This window comes from Arvicola amphibius, chromosome 5, assembly GCF_903992535.2.
Source record: "Arvicola amphibius chromosome 5, mArvAmp1.2, whole genome shotgun sequence".
NCBI classification, from domain to species: Eukaryota; Metazoa; Chordata; class Mammalia; order Rodentia; family Cricetidae; genus Arvicola; species Arvicola amphibius.
Window position 1 is genome coordinate 1738402 of NC_052051.1, and position 17530 is coordinate 1755931.

At 55.6% G+C, this 17530-nt stretch overlaps 1 protein-coding gene across 1 annotated transcript in view; it reads left to right on the plus strand.

Annotated features, from left to right (window-relative positions):
• Lama5 (laminin subunit alpha 5) overlaps positions 1 to 17530 on the plus strand; it is a 46628-nt gene that overhangs the window by 17932 nt on the left and 11166 nt on the right. Inside the window, exons 7-45 of the mRNA XM_038331023.1 lie at positions 2022 to 2137; positions 2224 to 2342; positions 2432 to 2522; positions 2693 to 2827; positions 2974 to 3036; positions 4940 to 5080; positions 5165 to 5302; positions 5399 to 5533; positions 5616 to 5750; positions 5823 to 5960; positions 6303 to 6355; positions 6582 to 6687; positions 6778 to 6830; positions 6917 to 7022; positions 7402 to 7501; positions 7658 to 7814; positions 7949 to 8087; positions 8289 to 8431; positions 8520 to 8626; positions 8709 to 8862; positions 9103 to 9263; positions 9341 to 9449; positions 10223 to 10320; positions 10399 to 10600; positions 10758 to 10884; positions 11317 to 11456; positions 11891 to 12006; positions 12094 to 12305; positions 12618 to 12822; positions 12972 to 13116; positions 13361 to 13501; positions 13604 to 13765; positions 13955 to 14056; positions 14145 to 14228; positions 15329 to 15559; positions 16578 to 16691; positions 16824 to 16951; positions 17084 to 17164; positions 17260 to 17474. Coding sequence (XP_038186951.1) covers positions 2022 to 2137; positions 2224 to 2342; positions 2432 to 2522; positions 2693 to 2827; positions 2974 to 3036; positions 4940 to 5080; positions 5165 to 5302; positions 5399 to 5533; positions 5616 to 5750; positions 5823 to 5960; positions 6303 to 6355; positions 6582 to 6687; positions 6778 to 6830; positions 6917 to 7022; positions 7402 to 7501; positions 7658 to 7814; positions 7949 to 8087; positions 8289 to 8431; positions 8520 to 8626; positions 8709 to 8862; positions 9103 to 9263; positions 9341 to 9449; positions 10223 to 10320; positions 10399 to 10600; positions 10758 to 10884; positions 11317 to 11456; positions 11891 to 12006; positions 12094 to 12305; positions 12618 to 12822; positions 12972 to 13116; positions 13361 to 13501; positions 13604 to 13765; positions 13955 to 14056; positions 14145 to 14228; positions 15329 to 15559; positions 16578 to 16691; positions 16824 to 16951; positions 17084 to 17164; positions 17260 to 17474 — 5102 coding nt within the window. The remainder of the gene's footprint in view (positions 1 to 2021; positions 2138 to 2223; positions 2343 to 2431; positions 2523 to 2692; positions 2828 to 2973; positions 3037 to 4939; positions 5081 to 5164; positions 5303 to 5398; positions 5534 to 5615; positions 5751 to 5822; positions 5961 to 6302; positions 6356 to 6581; positions 6688 to 6777; positions 6831 to 6916; positions 7023 to 7401; positions 7502 to 7657; positions 7815 to 7948; positions 8088 to 8288; positions 8432 to 8519; positions 8627 to 8708; positions 8863 to 9102; positions 9264 to 9340; positions 9450 to 10222; positions 10321 to 10398; positions 10601 to 10757; positions 10885 to 11316; positions 11457 to 11890; positions 12007 to 12093; positions 12306 to 12617; positions 12823 to 12971; positions 13117 to 13360; positions 13502 to 13603; positions 13766 to 13954; positions 14057 to 14144; positions 14229 to 15328; positions 15560 to 16577; positions 16692 to 16823; positions 16952 to 17083; positions 17165 to 17259; positions 17475 to 17530) is intronic.

Here is a 17530-nt window from a genome sequence, read left to right on the forward strand (position 1 = left end):
TCTCTCATGACCTCTGTGTGTGGATGGAAGTGTGGAAGGTGTGGGGGGCTGTTTCTTAGACTTCGGCTCTCTGGTTCTGAGATCTAAGATGCATGTATTTTTGCTGATTGATTGGTCATGGCCCTCCTGGCCCTTGTCTATGCTCCCACCAGATGAGTGTAGAAGCCACATACTGCCTCTGCCTGAGAACAGCTCCCACTCCCCATTGTTCTTCTCAGCAGCTTCCCCTGTTCCTCCTTGCTCTCGGAGTCTCCCGTTGGCTGTATCTGTTGTTTACCTAGTCCATTAAGAACCTTTATTTTCTCTTTTAAAACATTTTCTTTTCTTAATCAAGTTTTTTTAAAAATATTTATTTGCTTATTATGTATACAATGTTCTGTCTGTGTGTATGCCTGAAGGCCAGAAGAGGGCACCAGACCTTATTACAGATGGCTGTGAGCCACCATGTGGTTGCCGGGAATTGAACTCAGGACCTTTGGAAGAGCAGGCAATGCTCTTAACTGCTGAGCCATCTCTGCAGCCCTTTTAAAACATTTTCTATGTGTGAATGTTTTCCCCACATGTATATACGTGCACTACATGTGTGTCTTATATTTAAGGAAGCCAGAAACGGATGTCAGACCCCTGGAACTGGAGTTACAGGTGGTTGAGAGCCATAGTGTGGATACTAAGAATCAAACCCTGGCCTTGGAAGAGCAGCCAGTGCTCTTAATCACAGAGCCATCTCTCCAGCCCCAGTCTTGGCTCTTGGCTTGGGTTTTTTTAAATTTCATATTTGCATTTTTTCAATTCTGGAAGTTCTAACTAGTCATTTTTCACATCTGCCTATTTTTAGACTCCTTTGTTTGTAGTTGCCTGACGCAGTCTTTTTGCAGCATTTACCGGGTGTCTCACAGAGTGGAGTCCTCGGGCCCAAATCTGCCGCGTGTGGCATCTGCCGCCCCCCACTTTGTTGTCCCTTTGCCAGGCTTCCTCAGGGCCTCTGTGGCTACGGAGGAACCCCCAGGGTGGCCAGCCTTACTCCACATAATACCTACTTCTCTTACTAGCCCAGGGGTGCCTCCAGCGCGGATCTCAGAAGTGAGACACCCGCTGTAGACCTTTGGGTTTCCCTCTGCTGGGCTAGGCTAGGTAGTTGCTGTTTATCTGTACTGACAGGTAGCTCGTTCTTCCCCTCTCTACTGGAGCTGAGGCTTTTCCAGAAGCCGTTGGCATGGGAGGGGCAGCAGGGTTGACTCCCAAGGCCACGGGGCCCCCTGTTGGGTATCAATGGGAGTAGATCTTGGAGGATCAGGCACACAGAGGCTTCTGGGTTTTGCTCAGGAAGTACACACACTGCTCCTCTGAGTGGGCTGGCTGTGACCCTGCCACACGCTGGTAGAATACACGGAGGTGTTGGTTTATGTAGAACATATGCTCCAGGCTTGTCTTCATCCCCAACCAGCTGTTCCCCTGCCCACTGGGACAGCCGGCAGGCCTCCAGCCTTTGGAGAGAGGAAGCAGTTCTTGGCCACTTGCCCCTGGGGAGATGCCCTAGATATATGGGGGTGTCTGGCCGACATGAGGATTTCACAGGCTAAGTGAAATCCAGGTCTCAGTGGGGAACCAATATGTCCCTCCCTTAAAACTGGATCAGAGTTTTGGGGGCCAGGCAGGGTTGGTAGGGCCAGGGTTCCACCTTGCTGAGCTCGTATGCCCTGCCCACCATCAACACACACCTTTCTCTCTTCAGCCTTCCCCCTAAGGTGTCACAGAGATCCCTTCTCCTCTCTGCTGCCCTCCCTTCCCCCCATCTCTTTCCCTTTCTTGTTCCCATTCTCTGAGGCTCAGGCCATGTGCACAGCCGCTGGGGTAGGAGTAGGGTGTCTGGACCAGTGCTTACTGCATGACAGCTGGGGACTGAGGGGAGGCGAGCCCTGTGCCCACACAGCAGGCCAGCAACGCCCAAGCACGTACTGCCCACCTCGTCTCCAGCCCTCTGTCTATCGGGTGGGTCCTAACTCCTCCACGTCCCTTCACAGGCTGCAGTGTGCCTGCCAACACAACACATGTGGAGGCTCTTGTGACCGATGCTGTCCAGGCTTCAACCAGCAGCCATGGAAGCCTGCTACCACCGATAGCGCCAATGAGTGCCAATGTGAGTATACCGTATGCGTGTGCACTGCCAGCACCCATGTCCCAGGGACACGGAGGGCATGCTAACCCTTGGCCCCGACCCTACAGCCTGCAACTGCCATGGCCATGCCCACGACTGTTACTACGACCCTGAGGTGGACCGGCGTAATGCCAGCCAGAACCAGGACAATGTGTACCAAGGTGGGGGCGTCTGCCTCGATTGCCAGGTAGGCTAGGCAAGGGCCAGCCGGGTGTAGGTGGGCCTGTGTGATGGGAATGGGAGCATGCGGGGACTTAGCAAGCTCCCTGTCCTCAGCACCACACCACGGGCATCAACTGTGAGCGCTGCTTGCCTGGCTTCTACCGTGCCCCTGACCAGCCGCTGGACTCACCCCATGTCTGTCGCCGTGAGTAGAACTGTGTTCCTCAGCCACGGAGGCTGGAGTTTTATGGTCTGGCTGGGAGAGGGTGTTGGAAAGTCCCAGCGTCTTAGCTGCTGTATCTCCCAAACCTCCCCGCCCCAGGAGGTGAGGCCTTAACTCCCCATCATTTCCATGACTTTATCTCTGTTTCTCAGCCTGTGACTGTGAGTCGGATTTCACTGATGGAACATGTGAAGATTTAACAGGCCGCTGTTACTGCAGACCCAACTTCACGGGAGAGCACTGTGCCGCCTGTGCCGAGGGCTACACTGATTTTCCACACTGCTACCGTGAGCACCAGCTGGGAGCTCGGGGCGGGGGTTCCTGGAAAGGCCCAGGGCTGAGGCTGAGGAAGGGTGGAGCCCTGGGCTGGTCTGTGGTCCAGAGAGCTTGCCCAGCAGACCTAGTTGACGCATGTGCAATGTTTACCCCTCAGCTGTGTCCTCGTTTCCCCACAATGACACCAGAGAACAAGTATCGCCTGCTGGACAGATAGTGAGTAAGTACCCCGAGGTCACCACGACCTACATACCGTGAGGTCACCACGACCTACAGGAAGAAGTGTATGCAAAGGACCAGTTTTAATCTTAGTCATTTAGTCTATTCAATTTTAAAATTAATTTTTACTTCCTGTGTGTGTGTGTTTTATGAGTGTGTCTATGCATTGTGTGCGTGCCTGGTGCCCATGGAAGCAAAAAGGAAGGTGTTGGACTTCCTGATCCTAAGTTATAGCTCTGAGCCACCATGTGGATGCTGGGACCTGAATTCCAGTCCTCTGCAAGAGCAGCCAGTGCTTCTAACTGCTGAACCATCTCTTCAGCCCAGAATTTTTATTTATTTATTTATTATTTTAAATAATGCAAGTCTCATTAGAAACCCCTGTAGAAGCTGACTGCTTGGAAACAGCCCTCTTGGGGATACAGCTGTAGTTCCGTGGCACAGTGCTCGCCTGGCTTTCACAGCCCTGGGTTCCATCGTCAGCACCTCAGCAAACACGAAAGGCAAATAACCATCTCCGTGCACCCTGAACTCTGTGTCTGTGCACTCGTTCTTATAAACACGGTAGTAAACCATGCACACTGTTTAGGGATTGTGTCTTCTCCCACGGCCATCCCGTAAACATGTCCCTTCACAGCCTGTTATACGGACAGATGGAGCATTGAATTAACCAGCTGCCCTGCCCTCCTTCCAAAAAGATGCTACGACAGACGACATCCAGACAGCAGTGACTTCTCATGGTCTTGTCTCCACAGGGTGCCTTCCTAGAAGTCAGCAGGCTCTCTCTGGCTTACCAAACTTCCATATTTTGTGGCCTTTTGCCCAGGTGCCAAGTCGGTTTCCTAACACATGACAGCATTCTGGTGCGCTGGCTGTGTGCACAGCTGCTGGCTGGACCATTGCCGACCTGCACAGTTCCTAGTGCAGAGACGGGCGTCCCCTTCTCAGTGTGTCTGGGTTTGGTGGTGGTGGCCGGGTGGAACTAGTTGTCCTGGAACTTGCTCTATTGACCAGGCTGCTTCCAGACTGAGATCCACCTGCCTCTGGCTCCCAAGTGTTGGATTTGAAGATGTGTGCCTGCACACCCACCTGGGATGCATCTTTTAGATGACTTTTTTTTTGTGTGCCATTGGCAGGATTGTATCCTTCTAGGGCAGGGGAAGGGGATGCTGTTTTGCAGTAGGATGGGTCTTGCTTGTCTGTGTGATATTCTAGTACTTAAAACTGCATTTCTTTGGTCCTTACCTTCTGCTGCTTTTCCTTCCTTGTGACTTGTCCCCCATCCACCTTCTTTGCCCTTCAGCATCAGTATTTTCTGGCCCTACAAACTTTCTCTCCCTGGGATTTCCTTGCAACTCCACTGGCACCTTTGGTGCTTTCTCGGGAAGAGACCGTCACCTGACCTTCTCACTGCCCTTGCTGCTGCCAGGCTGGGCCTTTCCTGTCCTCTCCTCTTCTCATTTCTTCTTTGTTTCCTTTCTGGACTTTTGTTAGCTGGAGGAGCAAAGTGTGTGACTGTCAGGCTAGCTCCAGTGTTTTTGAGAGTTTGCCGTCTATATTCTTTTTTATTTTTTTTGTCTTTTTTATAAATGGGGTTTCTTTGTGTAGCCCTGGCTATCTTGGAACTCACTCTGTAGACCAGGCTGGCCTGGAACTCACAGACATCCGCTTGCCTCTGCCTCCTGAGTGCTGGGATTAAAGGCGATGTCACCACACCCAGCCACATGTTTTATTTTTCAGTTCATTGTTTTCCTAAAGAACCAGCTTTGGGGCTTTTACTTTTTTTAGATTCTAACCTGTGCTATATAAACATGTGAGAATGACTTTGCAGATAAACTGTTTGTCCAGGTGGGAAGGTTCTGTTCCATCCGTGTCTAAACTTCCTGCTCCCACCTCCCTCCTAGATTGTGATTGCAATGCCGCAGGGACCCAGGGCAACGCCTGCCGGAAGGACCCACGGTTGGGACGCTGTGTATGCAAACCCAACTTCCAGGGCACCCACTGTGAGCGCTGTGCACCTGGGTTCTATGGCCCTAGCTGCCAAGGTGTGTGCAGCCCCCTCCTCATCCCCTCCTGAGGTGCCCTGCACCAACTCAGCACTGACTGATCAGCTGGTCCTCTCTTTGCAGCCTGCCAGTGTTCCAGCCCTGGGGTAGCCAATGGCCTCTGTGACCCAGAGTCAGGCCAGTGCATATGCCGCACAGGCTTTGAGGGGGACAGATGTGATCGCTGTGCCGTTGGCTACTTCCACTTCCCTCTCTGTCAGTGTGAGTGATGTCCCTCCGTGTGGGCATAGGTGGTTGGGGTACCTGAGTGACAACCTGCTTCTGTCAGGATCCCCAGTAACGCATCCCACCCTGCAGTGTGTGGCTGCAGCCCTGCAGGGACCCTGCCTGAAGGCTGTGATGAGGCCGGCCGCTGCCAGTGCCGACCTGGGTTTGATGGCCCTCACTGTGACCGCTGCCTCCCGGGCTACCATGGTTACCCTGAGTGTCGTGGTAAGCAGAGAATTAGAGCGAGAGCCCCAGGCCATCCCCACAGGATCAGCGTCTGACCCCCACCCCTCCCGTGTGCCCATAGCTTGCGCCTGTGATCCTCGGGGGTCCCTGGACCAACACTGTGGAGTGGGTGGTTCGTGCCGCTGCCGTCCTGGCTACACAGGCACCGCTTGCCAGGAGTGCAGTCCTGGTTTCCACGGCTTCCCTGACTGCATCCGTAAGTTTCTTGGGAGAGGGGGAGGTAGGCAGTTCTCAGCCCTACCTTGTACCCACTGACTTCACCCCACAGCCTGCCACTGCTCCACCGACGGTTCCTTGCATGCGACTTGTGAGCCTACCACGGGGCAGTGTAGCTGCCGGCCCCGCGTGACCGGACTGCGATGTGATATGTGTGTGCCGGGTGCCTATAACTTCCCCTACTGCGAAGGTGAGCTGGGGGTGGTGCAGCAGAGGGCAGCCCCGTTTGCGTGATCTACGTGCCATTCCTGGGGGGTCCCCCTGTACATCCACTGACTGTACATGTACTGTACATGTAGCGTGTCCATGTGCTGTCGTTAAGGTTGTTCATATGTGTTTACGTGTGACGTTTCCATGTGCTGTGTATGTGCCCATGCTTTGCAAACGTTCATGCAGCCAGCTATTCATGCGATTGCTCTGTGTGTGTGTTACATGTGTTCATTTGTGTGTAGGTGATTGTTCATGTGGCTGGGAAGCTATTGACCTTGGTCAATCTCTGAGGGGTGATCAGAGCTTGGTTATCTCTCCCTAGCTGGCTCTTGTCATCCTGCTGGTCTGGCCCCTGCCAATCCCGCCCTTCCTGAGGTGAGCAGAGGATTGCCCTTGGTGCAGGATTAGGCTAAGGGTCTGAAACCCAGAGAGACCCTGGCTTTCTGCCTTTTGCTTCTTGTCCGTGGCAAACTCAGGGCATGTTTACCCCTTCTCCGGGTCCTTTATTTCCATCCTGGTGGCTGCCAAGCGTGGAGCAAGGGCAGGTGAGGGACTTTGTCCCTTGACTTCCACTGTGTCCCACAATTTTATTCTCTCTTAGGCACAGGCTCCTTGTACGTGTCGGGCTCACGTGGAGGGTCCAAGCTGCGATCGTTGTAAACCTGGGTATTGGGGCCTGAGCCCCAGCAACCCTGAAGGCTGCACGCGTGAGTCTGCCCTAGATGATTAAGGTTTGAAGGGTCGATCTGAGGCCTTCCTGTCCCCCAGGGCTCTCACTTCTGCTCTGCCCTCCCCAGGCTGTAGCTGTGACCCACGAGGCACACTGGGTGGAGTTACTGAGTGCCAGTCGGTGAGTTGGTGTCAGGGTATTGGGGTCTGTGGGTCCAGTCCATCAGGACTCTGCCCTGCCAAGTCTCACTGCCTGTTCCTCCCCAGGGCAATGGGCAGTGTTTCTGTAAGGCTCATGTGTGTGGCCAGACCTGTGCAGCCTGCAAGGATGGCTTCTTCGGCCTGGATCGAGCTGACTACTTCGGCTGCCGTAGTAAGTGCTCACACGTGGGCCCCTCCGACATTGTGTGTGCTGTACCATGCACAGTGGAAGATGGAAATCCAGGGAGGTACAAGTGGGTCAGGCAGGTAGGCGTCTCACTCTGGCAACAGCAGATGTTCAACTGGCTTCCTGGCCACAGCCTGTCCTGATGTGTGGCCTTTTGCTCCATGCTGTGCTCGTAGCAGACATCACTAATCCATCCCAGTTCCCTTGCCCCAGCCCTCAAGCAGAATCTAAGGGTTGATGTTGGTTTCTCTACTGAGACTGGGTAGGAACCTGCCTATGAGTCCTAACCTGGAGGTTTGTAAGAGGGACCCCTAAGGCTGTCAAGGGTCTAGGCAGCCTGTGACCCTGCTCTTTCTCAACACAGGCTGCCGGTGTGATGTTGGTGGTGCCCTAGGCCAGGGCTGTGAACCAAGGACAGGTGCCTGCAGGTGCCGCCCTAACACCCAGGGCCCCACCTGCAGCGAGTAAGTATCTTCTGCCGGCTGGGCCTGAGCTGGGGAGGCAGCGTGTACGGTGTCCCATACGTTCAGGACCCCACAGGGTACGCAGCTACCCCTTGGAGATCTGGGTGGCCGTGTAGGGCTAGTGCCTGTCTCACCCAGACACCTGTGCTGTGGCAGGCCGGTGAAGGACCACTACTTGCCGGACCTGCACCATATGCGGCTGGAACTGGAGGAGGCGGCCACTCCTGAAGGCCACGCTGTGCGCTTTGGTTTCAACCCTCTAGAGTTTGAGAACTTCAGCTGGAGAGGCTATGCGCACATGACGCCTATCCAGGTGGGCCGTGCTGCCCTTGCCCAGGGCCTGGTACAAGAACGGAACCAGATGGGTCTCCTGGCAGGGAGGGTAATCATGGGAGCCAGGGCATCGATGACCAGAGAAGTGACCCTGTTGTCTCAAAACCACCACAGCCTAGAATCGTGGCCAGGCTGAACGTGACCTCCCCTGACCTCTTTTGGCTGGTCTTCCGATACGTCAACCGTGGATCGACGAGTGTGAACGGGCGGGTGTCTGTGCGTGAAGAGGGCAGGCTTTCCAGCTGTGTGAACTGTGAGTGGAGTCTGTTTGCCCATCCCTTTTCCACCCCGTATTCCACCTCTCCAGTCGAGCAGGTAGTGGACCCAAACTGTGGCCTCTTCATCCTGGTCCTCCACCCTGTGGGAGGTGTGCATTTCATGGGGGAAGTACAACCAGGGGAGTCAGGGGGTGGCCTGAGGGCTAAACCCAGTCATCTTACCCTCCCCACCTCAGGCACAGAGCAGAGCCAGCCAGTGACCTTCCCACCCAGCACAGAACCTGCCTTTGTCACTGTGCCCCAGAGGGGCTTTGGGGAACCCTTTGTGCTGAACCCTGGCATCTGGACCTTGCTGGTGGAGGCTGAAGGTGTACTCTTGGTGAGGCCAGGACCACAGCAGGGTAAGGGCAGGGTGAGGGCAAGACCTGGGCCCCAGGGCCTTTAGCACTCACCCCCATCTCTCCCAGGACTATGTGGTCCTACTACCGAGCACCTACTACGAGGCCGCTCTCCTCCAGCATCGAGTAACCGAGGCCTGTACCTACCGGCCCTCGGCCCTGCACTCCACAGAGAAGTAAGGTCCCACAGGATGGGTTGGGGCTGGATCCTGGGTGGACCTGTGCTGACCTCTGCTGACCTCCATCTCTATTCTCCAGCTGTCTCCTCTATGCCCACCTACCCCTGGATGGCTTCCCTTCAGCAGCGGGAACCGAGGCCCTGTGTCGCCATGACAACAGCCTGCCTCGACCCTGCCCCACAGAGCAGCTCAGCCCTTCACATCCACCCCTGGCCACCTGCGTTGGCAGTGATGTGGGTATCTGAGGGTCTGTGGAGGGGTGGGTGTCGTGGGCCTTGGTCTGGAGGAGGGGCTGTCTCAGTGGCCGCATGGGTGCAAGGCAAGGTTGTAAGATAATGGAGCCGGCATGCATGGCCCATGGGACACTTGGTGGGAAGGGGACTCCCTTAGCTCTTCCTGGGCACCAGAACAGCTATCGGCAGCTGTTGGGAGGGTGAGGACCCTGGGCCTCTGGTCACCCTGCCCTCTTCCAGGTGGACATCCAGCTTGAGATGACAGTGCCTCGGCCAGGCCGATACGCTCTGGTGGTAGAATATATCAGTGAAGGATCACACCAGGAGGTGGGTGTGGCTGTGCACACACCTCAGAGAGCCCCCCAACACGGGACGCTCAGTCTCCATCCCTGTCCGTACAGGTAAACTTAGAGCAGGACAGGGTTGATGGGAGGACTCTTCCCAGGGCTTCCCACTTACGGTCTATCCCTCTCCTCAGCTCCCTGTGTCGGGGTCCAGCCCGGGATACCCAGCATCACCTGGCCACCTTCCACGTGGACTCTGAGGCCAGCATTCGTCTGACGGCTGAGCAGGCGCACTTCTTCCTGGTAAAGCCCCTTGAGCCCTTGAGCCCAGAGCAGCTTCTTACAGCATGCTTTAAATATCTGTAAAAGAGAACAGAGCCTCTGGGTCCCAGGAGTCTGTGGTGTGGCACTGCACGCTGTAGTTTGGCCCTGCTTACTGCTAGTTGCTCATGAAGGGGCTTATGAAGATCTGGACCTGTTTTTGACCTCTAGCCTGAAAGAGCCCAAGATAGAGATGGATGGATGGAGAAAGAGTAGATCGATTGTAGGGTACTATGAGGCTTGGGAGCTAGAAACTGTTACCAGGTCTGCATCCAAGTCTGGGCTATAGACAGAAGTTTCTGTTCTGCCTGGTCCCATAGCTGTTTAGTCCCAAAGAAACACATAAACTGTTTGACCTATTAGCTTGGGCTTATTATCAACTAACTCTTACAACTTACAACTTAAATTAACCCTTAATTCTTGTCTATGTTTAGCCATGTGGCTTGGGACCTTTTCTCAGTGAGGCATTCTCATCTTTCTTCCTCTGTGTCTGGATGATGACTGTGTCTCTCTGCCTTTCCTCTTCCCAGAATTCTCTTAGTCTGGTTGCCCTGCCTATACTTGCCAGTCAGCATTTCATTAAACCAATACAAGTGACAAATCTTTACAGTTTACAAGAGCCTTATCCCGCAGCACTGGGCTCTAGGCTCAGTGGACCCCAGAGATCTAAACTATGTGACCAGCCCTCTCTGTCCACTGTGCCTCCTGTCCTCAGCTGTCCAGAGCACAGCCACATATCATCCTTCTGCCTACAGCACAGTGTCACTTTGGTTCCTGTGGATGAGTTCAGCACAGAGTTCGTGGAGCCCCGGGTCTTCTGTGTGAGCAGTCATGGCACCTTCAACCCTGGCAGGTAGTGGTGTTGGGAGTGGCTTGGGCAGACAGCAGGGACCCATTGGCCATCAGTGTGCTCACTGCTGGTACTCTCCAGCGCTGCCTGTCTGCCCTCCCGCTTCCCGAAGCCACCGCAGCCCATCATCCTTAAGGACTGTCAGGTCTTGCCGCTGCCTCCCGACCTCCCTCTGACCCAGTCTCAGGTGCTCACGCCAGGCGCACCCCCAGCTGGACCACAGCCTCGGCCCCCAACTGTCGTGGACCCTAACGCAGAACCCACCCTGCTGCGCCACCCACAGGTGAGGGCTCAGGCTAGAGGGAAGCCTCTCCAAGGACAGGCGTGGCGTGGGGCAGGGCTCCGGGTCCCTATCCTCCACCAGCCTTGGCTGACGCTCCAGACAACAGGAGGACCAGATAGTACCAGCTCCAGCCACTCACTGGAGACTCTTCCTACAGGGCACCGTCGTCTTCACCACCCAGGTGCCCACGCTGGGCCGCTATGCCTTCCTGCTACACAGCTACCAGCCAGTCCATCCCACCTTCCCCGTGGAGGTCCTCATCAATGGTGGCCGCGTCTGGCAGGGTGAGTGGCTGAGTGCACCACACTGACAGGGGAGCAAACTGACTGGTGTCAGTTTTCCGCTAAGTGCCCTGAGTGAGTGGCAGCCCCACCTCCTCTACCTCCGTTCTCAGAAGTCTTATCCCCGCACCTGTTCCCCGCATTAGGGCTCTCCATTTCTGTCACAAATGACGAGACAAGTGTTGGTTTATAAGGTGCCAGGAGGACCTGGTGGCTTGCACCCGGGGCGGTCATGTATGGCTACCGCTGATTCACAAAGGATGAGGCCTGGTCTCAAAGGCCACCTGTAGGCTCTCTACCTGTGACATGTCGTCACCTACAGCCCTGTCTGTGTCCCCTCATCTCTCCAGCTGTGCCCTACACCCAGGATAGGGCAGCCATGCAGGTAGAGTGGTCAGTATTGGAGCCTGACTTTCTCATTTTGACCCCTACCAGGCCACGCCAACGCCAGCTTCTGCCCACATGGTTACGGCTGCCGTACCCTAGTGCTGTGTGAGGGCCAAACTATGCTGGATGTTACAGACAACGAACTCACCGTGACTGTGCGTGTGCCAGAAGGCCGGTGGCTCTGGCTGGTGAGGCTTCGGGCTGGTGTCTGACTTGCAGAGGGGTCTTCCCTTCGTGCCTGTCACATATCTGAGGGTGTCACCTGTTTGCCAGGGTGTCTCCCATCGCTAGTGCCATGGGAGGCTCTAGAGGGTCCCCGAGAGCTAAACCACTAAGCTCAGCTGGTGGGGAGACCTTCCCAAAGGAAGAGGAACCTGGATAACAGGAGAGAGGAGAGGACATGAGCAACACCAGAGGCTTGACTTCTTGTCTCTTCATTTCTCCAATCTGTGTTACACTTCCTTCCTGAGTAGCCCAAGTGCCTGAGTAGAGCAGCCATACCCTGGCCAGAGCTGGTTTGAGGAGACTGTCCCATTACCTGTTCCTGCCTCTGGCTCTGTTCCCATCCCCCCAGCCAGGCCCTTATAGACCATCGTGAAGGTGCTTAGGTGTCCTTTCTTAGGACTACATCCTCGTCGTCCCTGAGGACGCCTACAGCTCTGGTTACCTCCATGAGGAGTCCCTGGACAAATCCTATGACTTCATCAGCCACTGTGCCACCCATGGCTACCACATCAGGTGGGCTGGGGGAGGGCAGAATGGGGGTGTGGGGTGCAGGGGTTAGGCCAGGAGCCAGCCTCACCTCCCCACTGCCTCTCAATGTAGCCCTAGCAGCTCATCTCTGTTCTGCCGGAATGCTGCCACCTCCCTGTCTCTCTTCTACAACAATGGGGCCCTACCCTGTGGTTGCCACGAGGTGGGTGCCACAAGCCCCACATGTGAACCCTTCGGGGGCCAGTGTCCCTGCCGGGGCCACGTCATTGGCCGTGACTGCTCCCGCTGCGCCACCGGCTACTGGGGCTTCCCCTTCTGCAGACGTGAGTAACCCGTGCTCAGAGCATCAAGCCAGTGTGCTGAACCCCTAGGACTTCCTGAGGAATGGGGGTGCACCAGGATCCGGGGGCATGGTGATCAAGAGAGCTTTCTGGAGCCTAGCAGACTGGCCCGGTCACTTCCTGCCTGTGCACCTCTCCTAAAAGGTCCTAGGAAGCAGCAGGTGGCCAGTAGCTCCTGACAATGGCTCAAAGGAGCTGTGTGAGGCGCAGAGAGCTATGAGGAAGGGGTGGAACTAGGGTGCGCCTGGGGCCTGAGCGGGGCCAGAGGGGTCAACAGTGTTATCCACCCGACAGCCTGTGACTGTGGCACCCGCTTGTGCGACGAGCTCACGGGTCAGTGCATATGCCCTCCGCGCACCATCCCCCCGGACTGCCTGGTCTGTCAGCCACAGAGTTTTGGTTGCCACCCCCTGGTTGGCTGTGAGGAATGTAACTGCTCAGGGCCCGGCGTCCAGGAGCTGACAGACCCCACCTGTGACGTGGACAGTGGCCAGTGCAAGTGAGTGTAGATAGTACCCCCACTGTCTTGTGGCATTTCGGGTGGGGAGAGTGTGCCCAGCAACTCACTCCTCTGCATCTCGGAAGATGCTCTAGAGACCTGCATCCTGCGGGTTCTGGGTGACCCACATTGCCTTCATCCACATGCAGATGCAGACCCAATGTCGCTGGGCGTCGCTGTGACACCTGTGCCCCAGGCTTCTATGGTCATCCTAGCTGCCACCCCTGTGACTGCCATGAGGCAGGCACCGTGGATAGTGTATGTGACCCCATCACAGGCCAGTGCCACTGCAAGGTGAGCAGAGTTTTGTGTCCAGGTCACTTTAAGTCACCTTCCTAGGCCCCCTTCCTGTATTATCTGTTTCCGTGGAGACAACGCCCTCAGCAGCCTTTTTGGGTCGGTGGGGCTTCCTGGAAGCTTTTGGCGGGGGGGGGGGGGGGGGGGGGAGGGGGGACGGCAATGTGTAAAATTGATTTGTGGTCTGGCCCTCGACACACAACCAACTGACCTTCGTTGTTCCCTGACCTCCTGACCTTAGGAGAACGTACAGGGCTCAAGATGTGACCAGTGTCGCCTGGGGACCTTCTCCTTGGACCCGGCTAACCCCAAGGGCTGTACCCGCTGCTTCTGTTTCGGGGCAACAGAGCGTTGTGGGAGCTCTAACCATGCCCGACATGAGGTATCTTGCCAGCCCGGGACTGAGATGTGAATCCCTCGAGGGGCCTGGATTGCAGAGCAAGGCCAAGTGTCTGCTCTGTGTGACGCATGTGTGTGCTCACAGTTCGTGGACATGGATGGCTGGGTGCTGTTGAGCAGTGATCGGCAGGTGGTACCTCATGAGCTGCGGCCCGAGATGGAACTGCTGCACGCAGACCTGCGCCTCATAGCTGACAGTTTCCCAGAGCTATACTGGCAGGCCCCGGCCTCCTACCTGGGCGACAGGGTGAGAAGGAGCCTTTGGTCTGAGGGGCTGTACTTTCTGGGCTACTGGGGAAAGAGTGGGTGCCAATGAGGGTAGATCCAGGGACCCTGAAGCTATGTTGTAAAGGAGCAGGAGAGGTGCCTGGCTGAGGGAGAGCGCTGTAGGGAATGGATGTGAGAGAGGGGACCAGTCCCTTTGTGCTGGCTCCAGGTGTCATCTTACGGCGGGACCCTCCACTATGAGCTCCACTCTGAGACCCAGCGTGGCGATGTCTTCATTCCCTACGAGAGCCGGCCGGACGTGGTGCTGCAGGTGGTTGAGTGGGGTGGGTGCATCCGACTGGGATAGCGGGCCAGCCCCGGTGCCAGCCCTGACCCTGGTCCGTGTGTCTGGCTCTCAGGGCAACCAGATGAGCATCGCCTTCCTGGAGATGGCACACCCTTCACCCGGCCACATTCACCGCGGACATCTGCAGCTGGTAGAGGTGAGCTGGTCAGGGCCCCGTGGTCTTTGTTCCCCACGATGGAGGACAGCCCAGGAGTGGGAGACAGCGGACTCCTTTCTGATCACCCCTGAGTGGGGCAGCTCTGGTTTGAAGACCCCTGAACATAGTAGCTGGGAGGCCCTGGGGCTCCTTGACCTCTGGCCCACTCTGGGAGCTGCTCCTCTGTGTCTGCCTGGCTTGATCTTTCTTACTTTTTAGAGAGCTTCACTCTAGACGCCATCAAAGCTGCCTTCCAGTTTGTAGCTTGATCTTTTTTAGGTTATCACATTTTATTTATGTGTGTGTGTGTGTGTGTGTGTGTATGCACGTGCATACCCATGTAAGCATGCTACAGCATGCGTGTGGAATCAGAGGACAACTTAAAAGGGTTGGTTCTCGTCTCCCACCATGCGAGTTCCGGGGATCGAGTGCATGTCAGGCTGAGGGCAGACAACCTGTTGTTACTCACTGAGCTGTCTCCTGGCCCTGTAGTGTGGGCTGAAGCTGCTCTTTCGTTCCCTGGCTGCCCAGACCCGAAATAACCACACAAAAACTGTATTCATTAAAACACTGCTTGGCCTATTAGCTCACACTTCTTATTGGCTAGCTCTTATATCTTAAATGAACTCATTTCTATTCATCTGTGTATTGCCATGCGGTTGTGGCCACATGGCTTCTCTCTGACCCCACCTACTCTCTCCTCCTCTGCTTGGAATTCCCGCCTTGCCCTATTCTGCGCTGCAATAGGCCCAAAGGAGCTTCTTTATTAACCAATGGTATTCACAGTGTACAGAGGGGAATCTCACATCACTGTAGTTGTTTCTTTTTTTAAAATGTCCTTTGTTGAGTAGATTCTTGATGTCTTCAAGTTTCTCAGGTTCTCGTGTTTGTTCAGATTTTGTATATGTCCTGTAAGAATACTTATCTCTTTCTGATGTCAGAAAGGACCCATTTATGGTTTTTTTTTCTTCTAAAAGCTATTTTCTCTGCGTATATAAATTCTTACTATCCCTGGAATTAGCTTTGTCGTTTCCCTCACGGGTGGCTGCTGGAGTTCCCTCGTGCTCTGCCCCAGCTGAGGTCGTATCTCCGCTCCATAGGGGAACTTCCGGCACCTGGAGACTCACAACCCGGTGTCCCGTGAAGAACTTATGATGGTGCTGGCTGGCCTGGAGCAGCTGCAGATCCGTGCCCTCTTCTCCCAGACCTCCGCCACTGTGTCCCTGCGTCGAGTAGCGCTGGAGGTGGCAAGCGAGGCTGGTAGGGGGCCTCCAGCCAGCAATGTGGAGCTGTGTATGTGCCCTGCTAACTACCGTGGGGACTCATGCCAGGTAAAAAGTGGTCAGGGTGGCTGCTTGGCCATGAAGGTGCCCACCGCCGTGGGTCCTTCCCGAGCCTACTTCTGCCAGCTCTGTCCCATCTCCGCCCACACGCATCTTCCTCTCCGTACCCCGCCAGCCTGCTTGTTCAGTCCACTGTTCCGTCGTCACCTGTGACCCTACCATTCATCACTGTCTGCCCCTCCATACACAGCAGCTGTCACCCATCCCCCACAGCCATTACCCCTATCCACCCGGCTTCCCAGCTCGCCACCATTCCTTCTCTCACTGGTGTCTCTGCCTGTGACACTGGGTATTCTACCATGATTTCCTGGGGAAGGGTTGTGATTGACCACCACTAGGCAGATAGGTTTGGGACAGAAAGAAGCAGTGCTGGTCACCAGCCACCCAGCCTAGTCATTCCAGAGCTGTGCCATCACCATTTGGCAGTGTGTCCACAGGTCCAGAGCCCCAACAGCCAGACAGAACTCCTAGACCCTGTAATCCATGGTGTAGTATCCCTGCAGCCCCTGCTGGTGCATAAAGGTCCCCAGGGGCTGACCTGTGAGCTGCCTGTCTGCGTTGCAGGGAGTGGGCCGCTTGTTCGTCTTGGCTGCCCAGTTAGCTTAGTCCCGAAATAATCACACAAGAACTGTATTAATTAAATCACTGTTTGGCCTGTTAGTTCTAACTTCTTATTGGCTAACTCTTACATATTAATTTAACCCATTTCTATTAATCTGTATATTGCCACGTGGCAGTGGCTTACTGGGTAAAATTCCCAGCGTCTGTCTCTGGTGGCTCCATGGGCATATCTCCGACTCTGCTTTCTTCCTCCCAGAATTCAGTTCTGTCTTCTCCGCCGACCTAAGTTCTGCCCTATCATGCCAAGGCAGTTTCTTTATTCATTAATCAATACAAGCAACACACAGAGGGTACTCTCACATCATGTCTGGTCTACCTAGCCCTGGGACTGGCATCACATCCCCCCCGCCCCCCCAATAGCTAACGTCCTACTTGCTTCCCCCAGGAATGTGCCCCTGGCTATTACAGGGACATCAAAGGTCTCTTCCTGGGCCGATGTGTCCCTTGTCAGTGTCATGGTCACTCGGACCGCTGCCTTCCTGGCTCTGGCACCTGTGTGGTGAGTACTGCCAAGCCTGGCCAGCCAAGGAGGACCTTGGTTCCAGACCCAGGGTACCAGCTGACTTAGGGCGGTGGGGGCGGGGTGGGGATGTGTCTCTGCTTTCAGCACTGACTTTCCACTGTGCCCCAGAGCTGCCAGCACAACACAGAAGGGGACCAGTGTGAGCGCTGCGTGGCCGGCTTTGTGAGGGCTAATCCCGACGACCCTGCGGCGCCCTGTGTGAGCTGCCCTTGCCCCTTGGCGGTGCCCTCCAACAAGTAAGCGGCACGTGTCCCTTCTGCAGCCCCAGAGCAGCTGGGGTCAACCCAGTGGGTGAACCCCAGCGCCGGGTGTGTGCCCCTGATGGAGAGGTGTCCCTGTGTAGCGACTGCTTTGTCTCGTTCTTGCAGCTTTGCCGATGGCTGCGTCTTACGAAATGGCCGAACCCAGTGCCTCTGCAGGCCAGGCTATGCCGGAGCCTCCTGTGAGCGGTAATTAGGCAGGGTGACTTTGTACAAGACCCTCGGGCACCCTGAGTGGGGCCACCGGATCCTGACTGCCCCTTTTCTCTGTCACCCACTCCTAGCTGTGCGCCTGGCTTTTTCGGAAACCCTCTGGTGCTGGGCAGCTCCTGTCAGCCCTGTGACTGCAGTGGCAATGGAGACCCCAACATGATCTTCAGTGACTGTGACCCCCTGACAGGCACTTGTCGCGGCTGCCTTCGTCACACCACGGGGCCCCGCTGCGAAAGCTGTGCCCCTGGCTTTTATGGCAATGCTTTGTTGCCCGGCAACTGTACCCGTAAGCACTGAGTGGGATTTTGGATGCACCCTAAGGACAGGTTCTGTGCCGGTGTG